Here is a 9,849-nt window from a genome sequence, read left to right on the forward strand (position 1 = left end):
ATAACGCGTTAACCGCAATAGGTTTGATGAGAATACACCGTACAGGTTCTTTAATCTTTTCCACCGCAAGTAAATCTTCCTCTATAAATAGCTCGCTTTTTACATTGCATTGCGAATGTAACGAGAGAGCAAGCAAATTACGTAAACAAACATTTGTGCCTTCAAAATACACATTGCGTTAATTTGCAATTTAAATAAAGAAGAGAAGACAAGCAACTGCTTTTCTCGAACGCTTCCCATGCGCGACACGCGTAAATAGCTGGCATTTTAACTCTTGCGTTAAGCGTCGCGCGCGTTGCCAAAGTCAGATATTGACACCATTAACTAGAGCATCGGCTCGGCCGAGTTCTCCTGAACAACGTGACGCTTATATAGCCGATGGGGCTCCCCGTTGGAAAGTAGGCCCTTCCTCCCTTCAACGGCGAGAGAATCGCCGATCGCTGAATAGGGGTGCACGTCTGTCGCGCTAAAGCCGCGCTCGAGAGCGCTCTTTTCGCGACAAGAGATCCCCCAACCGGTCGCTGAACCTCAAGCGCGGACCGGACGACTGCCAACGAAGACGATCTCCCGCTAATGGAACCGACCACACGCCGACGTTTCGCAATTTGCGGCAGGTCGTTGCGACGACGTTTCATCGAAGAGTTTGGTCGATACCGCGCGCCGTATACCGAGCCATAATTTATTCTCCGAGTTTGCCCAACTCTTTCATCCGCGCCTCTCCGCTAAGGTCGGATAATTGTCGGTGTATAGCGCGTTCGTAACGCGTGCGTTGAAAATCAACTGACGTTCGTCGCATGCTTCGCGTTATCCTGCACCGAGTGGCGCATTATTCAGCGAAAATGACATAAAATTAAACTGTGTCGAATGGTAATGGGATTCTGTTAACACGCTTCTTGCAACAGGTATTTTATTTTTTACGTTTAATATCCCGCTAGAGGAAACGATGCAGACATCGGGGAACGATTGATGGAGAGAAGTGTCGAATCAAATGGAATAAAAATCGCAGTCTCTTTTTATTCGCATAGGCGCTGATAGAACGAAAGGGGAGTCCGCGAATATAGCACGACGCGTGTGTTTCAGTAATGATCGGGCGTTATAGGGCCCGAAGCGGGACGTTGGTAACGAGCAGAACCTTGGCCTCGTACTCGCGTAAGTATTCACGTAACTCCGCGCGAGTGCTCGCGTCGCGTCGCCTGGTTACGCGAGCCATTAATCTCGAGTGTAATGACTAGCGGCGGGGAGGATCTGTTTGAACCAAATAAACAACGCGAAGAACTGATCTCAACGTCAGATTAGCGCGCCCGTCACGCGCAGATTGCGATTGCATAGCGATTTATATCTCCTCTAATGTTATCGCGGCGTGATTCAATCCTTCAAATTAGTTTTACACGATCGTACGTCAAAATAAGGTGACTTAAGTAACACAATTAATAGTTTTCATAGACCGTGGGCGTAAATATTCTACCTCAAAAAAATTAGAGAGGTTTCGATTTGACAAAATGAAGTCATATCTGCGTGATAATCGGGACAACCGCGAAATCCCATCTGGACCCCATCATCGTATCCGGAAGCGGCGGACAAACAGCGGATGCCTATGTTCGTCCGAAACATCGTCCCATTCGAGAATGCTGGCGACACTCCGATTAAAGCCATCGGAGGCGAGTCCTGCCAATTCCGGCGCAATTACACGCCCACGAAACGTCGTTAGCTCATTGACGCTCATCAATTTCCTAATTGATCGATCGCGATGGCCGATCCTCTTCTCGTGAGCCGATTTTTCTGCTCCGTTTGCCGCGAAGAGGCGAAGCCACTCTTCTCACGTTGAAGTTCGACGATCCGAGTCTTCGGCTTCTATTATCGTGACCTCGTATTAAAGTTTGCGTAGCGATAAGTCGATGAATTACGAAGAAACCGTAAAAATCCGCCGTGACTCGCGGAAAGAGCTCGTGGATCGCTCGCGCGCGAATCGTTATACTCATCGTCGAGACCTTGTGGATCTATTTGACGTATAAGAGGTCGGGCCTGATTTATAACAAATTGCAGCACAAGCCAGACTATTTGAACTACCGAGAGCGTGAAATTCGTGAAAATTTTTGAAGCAAATAACTTCTTCTCCCGCCTTATGGCAAGTGTCATGCAAGCCGCATTTTAGATAGTGATAGAACAGATAAATAGAGAGAGAGAGAGAGAGAGAGAGAGAGAGAGAGAGAGAGAGAGAGATAGAGAGAGAGAGAGAGAGAGAGAGAGAGAGAGAGAGAGAGAGAGAGTGTTCGTGGATTACAGGTAGAATCGTGCCAAGTACGACACAGATGCAAGACTATCGAACTTCTCCGCGGAGTGTCGACGGTAACAAACGAGAGACGAATATCGAATACTTTTTTTCTCACGGTCGCGTCTAATGATTTCCGTATCGCGATTGATTCCGCCGCGCCGCCGGCAGAGAAGAGGGCCAATTGCGTACACGAGCGGCGGCGAAGAGCACGGCTAAGATTAAAGTGGCTCGGTTAAAAGAGCTTCCTAGGTCGTACGGTTCTACGTTACACGCTGGATTTTCTCATCGCGCTCCGGGTATAATGCCCCCCCAGACGTTGAGGCCACCGTACAGTCTTCCTCATAAATCTATGCAAGCAGCGGCGTAATGATACTTCTTACTCAGTTCCCATGCGCGGCCGTGCATTCGGATCTCCTCGATAATTAATGCCGACAGACGCGCATACTATATATATACTCCATGTAATATTTTATAATGTGTTTCGGCTCGGTGTGAGCCGAAGAGTCCGTATCGCAAATAGATGCAATTGACATAATGCGCAATCAGAAAGGTGTTCGTTTGTGTACTTGAATGGATATATGTATGTACATTACGCAGACTTGCACGTACATACATGCAATTATGGAATCAAGTGTAGTTATAACAAGTCCGTTCTATGTCATAATATATTTTCCCTTATCTCTTATCAATAAAAATGTATTTTATCTTTTTACGGCCGTCGGCGAAACCTCGAATTTCTATTTATAAATTAATAAATGGACATAGCAGGTAGAGTTTTGTACATATCGAAACTCCTGTGATGTATTATTTCCTACAAAATACGCCTTTTTGTTATTTTAACTAAGAAATATTTATTAGTGTTGAGAGATAAGTGGCAAAATTGACTTTCAGCGTGCATTATTTAAAGGTATTAAAGTTAAAAATAGATAATGGAAAAGAGGTCATTTCATTGTGTCACGTGTTTCTTCGTTTGACGGTTGCAATTTTATCCGATGTTTTTAATACGCAAATAAAAATTCAGACACGACAAATGTATGTCGTAGAACTACAAGATTCTTGTTTGATCGACTCCATTGCGGTGCCAACTCGGAAAAGATACGTATGATAAATTTCCGTAATATAACTGTGAAAGTACGATGTACATATACGTATTACGAATTATGTAAACATTATTACATGCACGCTGATGAGCACGCTGTGATACAAAATAAAGATTGCAACGTGTGGTATTATAAATGATACGAAAATTAACAAACATATGAGCACAATAATTGAGTGATTAGTGAGAAAATCAAATTAATTCGTAGCGAGTTTCAATTTATATCACGAATAATGTTTTGCTAAAATGAAACGACGATGTGTTTCGAGGAGAAATTGTCCATCGACGTTTCTAGAAGGCTAATGAACGAGAATGCCTCGCAGGGATCCAGAATTGCATATTTTTAACGAGTCTATCATTCGTTTCTAAGATAATTTTAGTTTCCGGAAAGAAATCTAATAAAGCGCTATACACAGTTCTCGTGCTCGCAGTTTTAACGAGCGCCCGAAAGGGTTGAAATAGAGTCGTCTGTCTCTCTGGTACTTATCGCGCGCGCGTTTCTCATGGACCGCGCCCGGCGTTATCGCGCAAACGGATCAGAAACGCCGTAGGCCGTAGTCCACGTACGTGTAGCTCGTTTTGACGATCGCGTGAGAAGATCAGCGGCACCGGGGGAACAATGCGACGGGTGCGGAAAAGCGCGATTTTTCCCGCGAGATCGGATCCTCTCTCCTACGCGACGCGCTACGCGAGTCGGGTCAAAATGGCGGAAGGCGCGCGCGGCGCGCTGCCTGCTGCTCGAAACGGCTGCCCGTGGACCACGGAGAGACGTCGCGTCTCAAGGTTGTCAGCGGTCGCGAAAATAAATGTCGACGCGGTGGAGGAACCGCGCGCGCGCGCGCGCGAGAGAGAGAGAGAGCTAAATTTTCGCGAACGTGGACCAACCTGTTTGCTGAGCCGCTCCGCTCTGCTGCAGTCTGCCGCCGGCGACGTCCTTGCCCGGGTTCACCTGGTGGACGTCCGTCATCCTTCACGGGCGCGTCTAGGCGGTGGTCGTCGTCTCTGGGACTGCTCTTCGCGGAGATCTTCACTCCGCTTCGACGTGCCCTCTCGCGCTCGCGCGCGCGCGCGCGCGCGTTGCGCAAACGGCGTTCAAGGATTTTTTTGCACGCGTCCGCGCCGCGAAGCGATGCGCGCGAAGACGAGAGAACGGGAAGTAAGTACAAACGAGCTGCGAAAGTGAAGCAGACGATGACACCGTTGACGGGAGATGATGACTCTCGGGAGACGCGCTGCGCTTGAACCGACGCGTTTGAACCGACTGGCTCGGGCCGCCCCGGCCGCCGGCTCGCCGGGACCAAAAGCTGTGTGGCGGCACTGTGGTGGCGGTGTGGCCCCACGCCTGTCTCTCTCTCTCTTTCTCCTCTGTCCCTATGAGCGAAGCCTGCCGAGCGCGTACGAACGGACGCGTCGTGTCCGTCCACCCACAACAAACGCGCGCGCCCAGGCAGGTATACGATGACGATGAGCGACAAGAGGGGGGGGGAGAGAGAGAGAGAGAGAGATCTCATTGAAATCCGCGCTCGCTCGCATAGGATGCTGAGGAGATGCGTGCCGTGATAAATATGCGCCGGAGATCAGCTGAAGATGTTTCTCGATTTGAAAAAAAAACTCGAGCCGAAGGGGGGGGCCCTGAATCTAAACTGATTCGCGAATGACTTTGCGCAAAAATATCATGAGACTTGTATCGTTTTCCGTTATTTCCAATTTCACACGGGAATTTAATTCAGTTAAATTCCACTCGTCGTTTTGCGAGCGAAAGTTACTCAGTCTTGTCCTTTAAACTTGACTCAACTAAAAACACATTTCCAAGATAGTTTCCGAGTACTTAAATTATAATTATTCGGTAATAAGGTACGGCTCTTACGAAAGTACGTCGAATAAAGAGAAAGGGAACTTCTAATTGAATGATTAACGGCGATATCATACAAAATACGTAAAGTCTAGGAAAGATAGTATGCGATATATAAGAAATCGAGCGTGCTGATGTAACTTTTAAATAGATTTCGGCAGTGACAATTGACAATAGTGGGATGCCTTGTTTGTGCTTCTCACGCGATTGCTTAAGTAGAGCGAGAAAATGTCAGTCAGACAAAAATAGCCGGACTTGTACGCTAGCGAATCCATGCTAATCTGACGGTCTTTGTGACATCATATTTTGTCACAGCGTTAAAGTGTTTCGCGTCACTAAAGCTTGCGCTCTCGCGACATATACGCAGGCGACATATGAATAAATTGTAATCGTTTGAACTTTACAAATATTAAACAAGGGAATGAAGTGTGAGACAATTTCAAAAGAGAGCACAACGCGCAACAAACAGGATATTTTCGAGATAACGATGCATAGTGAGAGACTTTTAATCCTCTCCGTCGGTTCGAGAGGAGCGATTTATTACAGTAACAGTAAGAAGTAAATTAACATCGACCGTTTCATCTGACTTTGTACAGTGCTGCTATATAAAGATATTTTGCATTCTGTAAATATAACGGACGCTGTATCGCATGAAACCGAATCGAATAACGATATCGCGTGCATTTCGAGATGAAATATTATTTTCCTTTTGTGTACTTGATGTTCATGGGGGGGGGGCCCTTCTTCTTTCTTGCTTTTCTTTCGACTAAACTATTGCTGACGCATTGATGTTTGCTGATTCCAGAATCGCGATTTACGTGCAAATTGTCAAATGGATCCTTGCAAGGTGATCCAGCGGGGGAAGGGGGATGAGAAGAGTGGTGAATGTGACGAGCGAATATGGCGAATGTGTCCATCGTCGACGTGGAGCTTGGCGCATAGATGTTGACAGCGATCATCCTACTAATCGTCGCTTGGTGCTGCCGCTCTCTCACACAGTCTACGAAGGAACGCTGCGAACGAAACAGAACGATCAATATATATTTCCGCGTTGGGCAAATCGCGAAACATTGACAAGTGAATAAGCATGTTTTCACAGAGACGATAAACGATATATTTTAAGGCAGATAATAAAGAATTAGTTTATGCGCGAAGCTGACAATCCTGAACGATTTAGTCTAATTTAAATAGCAGTCAGTGCTTAACTCTGCGCTGCCATGTGGATTTTTTTCTCAATAGCAAAGCGACAAAATACGAATAGAAGCAATAGATACATAAATGTACAAAAAGCATTAATAAGTCGCGTAGCAGAGAAATACAGAGTTTACGTATTAAAAATTATTTTTATGGCAGAAGTATTATGGATACAGAAGAATAGAATTTATGCAATTGTATAATTAATATGAAACGTATGTAATGAAATTGTTTTATGTCTAATTATTCGTCTTTTTCTTCAAGAAAATTACAGAATTACGATGTTAAATAAAATAAAAATCAAAACTTAAAAATATAATGTATCTATGTAGAAAAAAAATTTCGTTTAATATATCTTTTTTCTGCTCCGTTTTAATTTCTTGTGAGTGTTTCGATTAATTTTATTCTGTGTAATTTGCCTCGATGATCTCATCAGGCCATTGACCTCGCGCGCGAGCAAAACCTTCGTACGTGTTTTCTGCGCGAGAAGCGGGTTATCGATTTCCAGCATCCCTGTTGAGCTGCAACGTTGCGTCCTATAAAGTCTGGAATATGCTCAGCGAGAAAATGCGAGAACGAGACGATGTTAATGAACATAGACGAAGAGACAGAAGAGGCAGAAAGATAGAAAGGTAGATAGATCAACAAGAAATGGCGGACAATCGTGGAATCGTATACTACGGGATGTACTCACGATGAATGATCATTGTCTGGATATACACCTCGACCGTTTACAACAGCACCATCATCTTCTTCAAGAAGGCTGTGAAACACAAAAATGTGGAAGTGTCAAATGATAGAGGGGGAACAAATTGAGTCCGGGACATCTCTTCACGTTGCCGGAAGTTACCGGAGGGCCGCATTATCGAACCGAAGGGTTTTTCAACTGTGCATTATATACAAGGGAGATACTTTCTAATTCTAACGAAACAGAGATTTAGAGACCTTGAAGAGACACGGTAGCGTCTCGCTCCAAGTTCATACATTATATACAAGAGGGACTCTTTCTAATTCTAACGAAACAGATTTAGGGATCTTGAAAAGTAGATAGGGACATTAATAGTTTTCCTCAAACTAACATATTCTAGTGCAATGCAGGTGATTTGACACTCTTTGTCTATTTTTTGGGGGGAGGGGGAGGGTGCATTCATGGTAACGGCGTAAAATCGATACTTACGGGCATAAGGGATGAAACCGTCATCATCTTCTGGGTCCATGCAGTCCTTTATGACTTCGTCGCATTCCACGTCAGTAAGACGTTCACCTATGACAAATTCGACCATTTAGATCATATTATAATATTATGTAACTTATTTCCGTTATAGAGAGATAGAGCATTCAATTATACACAATCTTTTGAGAGCTAATATTCGCGAATGAATATTTATTATTTTCAACATAATCGAGCAGCACGCAGACTATTCTATTCTAATTGCAAAACTTACATAAATGGATTATCTACTCAAAGAAATATATTATACGAGATTGTATCACATGTATAATACAATTACATAATAAAAGTAGTAAAGTAAAATTTGTATTATCACTTTTTAACGTGTTTTAAATAATTGTTGATGAAAAAAAGCTAATCGTACCAAGTGACAGAAGTGTGTGGGACAATTCCGCGCCGAGCATCGTTCCGTCTTCCTGTTTGTCGTACAGCTTCAAACATTCGAGGAAGTCTTCGTAGCACCCCTGATCCTTGTCTTTTTTGCACTGGCTGAAGATAGGCAGGAATTCGTCCAGTTTCAATTTCTTTTCGCCCTTCTTCTTCGTGCCGCCCATCTTTTCGATGGTCGCATTTGTCGGGTTCAAGTTCAACGCGCGAAGGACGTTGCCAAGATCAACCGCATCGATGACGTTGGTGCCGTCAGAGTCGTAAATGGAGAAGGCGAATTCTGCCCCTTTTTAACAAAAGGAATAATTTCTTATGCATTTTTCCAGCTATACTAGCTATACTATAAGTGATATCTTCACCGACAACCAACGTTCTTGATAACAAGATCACTTGGGATTAAGCTAAATCTTGCCATCGTCGGCCATGAATATTTGGTCTCGCTTTTAAATATGCGAGGTGCGAAATCTGGGTTAATACCCAGTCGTGGACATGAAGTACGGCGTGCGTACCTTTCTTCAAAAATATTCTTCTATTTTGGGAGAGGCAGTAAGCCCCACCGCTGATTGAAGAAGCCGGTGGTGGAAGTAGTGGGTCAGATTACCCCCGCCGAACCATATAAGAAGCCTACCAACCTATTTTTGACGCGCTACGGAACGGTCGTATCCACCTACCCGACCCATCTAGCTATTATGTAACGTCAAAAATGGCACGCGACACGCATAAATTGAAAATTCCGTGAGGAAAATTCGGCGAGTTATGATTCATTGGACTCGATAAAAAAATAATTGTTAAAAAAACGAATATAAAAACAAGCATGGGCTTTAAATACGAAGCGGAATATTGAAAATATTTGTTTCTCTAGTACCGAAGAGAGTTAAATAAAATGTTTCAAAATCTGCCAATATCTTTTTCATCTTTTAAATATTTTGTTATATAATTCAATAATCACAGAATAAAACAATTACATTTAATAAAGAGATTGTTCACACTGGTTGAACTGTTGTTAGAAACGTTAATAATTGTAATTTAATACAAATCTACAATATGTTATTTTAGTATTGATGACGTCACTAGTTAATGACGTGACTTGATTTTACATGAACTTTACTGCCGGTTTTGGTAATGGTGAAAGTTTTACATTTTTCTGTCGAAACTTTTATTCACTTCCTTCTAATCGCGTGACTCAAGTTACGAGGTACATGTAGAAATCACTTATAGCTTCACTAGTGTAAATTGATCAATCCATCTTCGTTAATTACTTCCATACGGTTTGTATAAGACGCGTCGAAAATATAAACTATTTGAGGATTGCTTTACTCACTTTCGACATCCTTGCTGCTGAGGTCTGCCTGAAATACAAGGAGTTTTCGTTATATTGAAGCTTTTCATTTCGATATCTCGATATTACATTATTAATTTATAAAAAATAACTCAACGGTAATTTCTTAAATTTGTGTCATTCGCGAGAAAGAGCTGTCAGGAAGATTTTCAATCGCGAAGAAGAAAGAGGCTGAATATCGAGACTTACCATTTTCGATCGTCTGGTACCAGTGGATGTTGACCGAACGGAGCCTGAACCAGAAGTGGTACCCGGTGTTACCAAATTTACTCATTTTATTTTTGCAGATGGCGCTACGAGGACACCCTCGAATGATGCTGAGATCCAGATCTGCGAGAGGAGTCTCGGTCCGGACCGATGACGACGGGGCATGGCAACGCCGCGCGCCAAAAACAGTTCGAGAAGCGACGAGGAGGCGAGAGTCGGCGAATGTCTCTTCCTGCCGCGGTAAATGGGGTTTCGACGTCGACGTCGA

The 9,849-nt window shown here is 43.7% G+C and overlaps 1 protein-coding gene across 2 annotated transcripts; it reads right to left on the bottom strand.

The window, feature by feature from the left end:
* Positions 1-5,723: 5,723 nt before the first annotated feature.
* Positions 5,724-9,695, bottom strand: Mlc1 (Myosin light chain alkali). 2 transcript variants are annotated; one of them, XM_077402230.1, is made up of 6 exons: positions 9,564-9,695; positions 9,357-9,384; positions 8,013-8,321; positions 7,595-7,681; positions 7,112-7,180; positions 5,724-6,236 (listed from the first exon to the last, which is right to left on the bottom strand). In XM_077402230.1, the coding sequence occupies exons 1-5, from the start codon at positions 9,564-9,566 to the stop codon at positions 7,149-7,151; spliced, it is 459 nt and encodes a 152-aa protein (XP_077258356.1). In that variant the 5' UTR covers positions 9,567-9,695; the 3' UTR covers positions 5,724-6,236; positions 7,112-7,148. The 2 variants fall into 2 exon arrangements, with proteins under 2 accessions (XP_077258356.1, XP_077258355.1); XM_077402229.1 differs by lacking the exon at positions 7,112-7,180.
* Positions 9,696-9,849: the final 154 nt, after the last annotated feature.

The sequence above is a fragment of the Temnothorax americanus genome, unplaced genomic scaffold, assembly GCF_048541705.1.
Source record: "Temnothorax americanus isolate GAGA-0224 unplaced genomic scaffold, ASM4854170v1 Scaffold15, whole genome shotgun sequence".
In the NCBI taxonomy this organism is placed as follows: domain Eukaryota; kingdom Metazoa; phylum Arthropoda; class Insecta; order Hymenoptera; family Formicidae; genus Temnothorax; species Temnothorax americanus.

Bases quoted from the DNA above. Each gene is read 5' to 3' on its own strand.
- Mlc1 (XM_077402229.1), bottom strand. The intron at 8,322-9,356 runs GTGAGTAAAGCA...TTTGTTAAAAAG, and splicing joins CAGCAGCAAGGATGTCGAAA to GGGCAGAATTCGCCTTCTCC. The intron at 7,682-8,012 runs GTACGATTAGCT...AATTTGTCATAG, and splicing joins CCACACACTTCTGTCACTTG to GTGAACGTCTTACTGACGTG.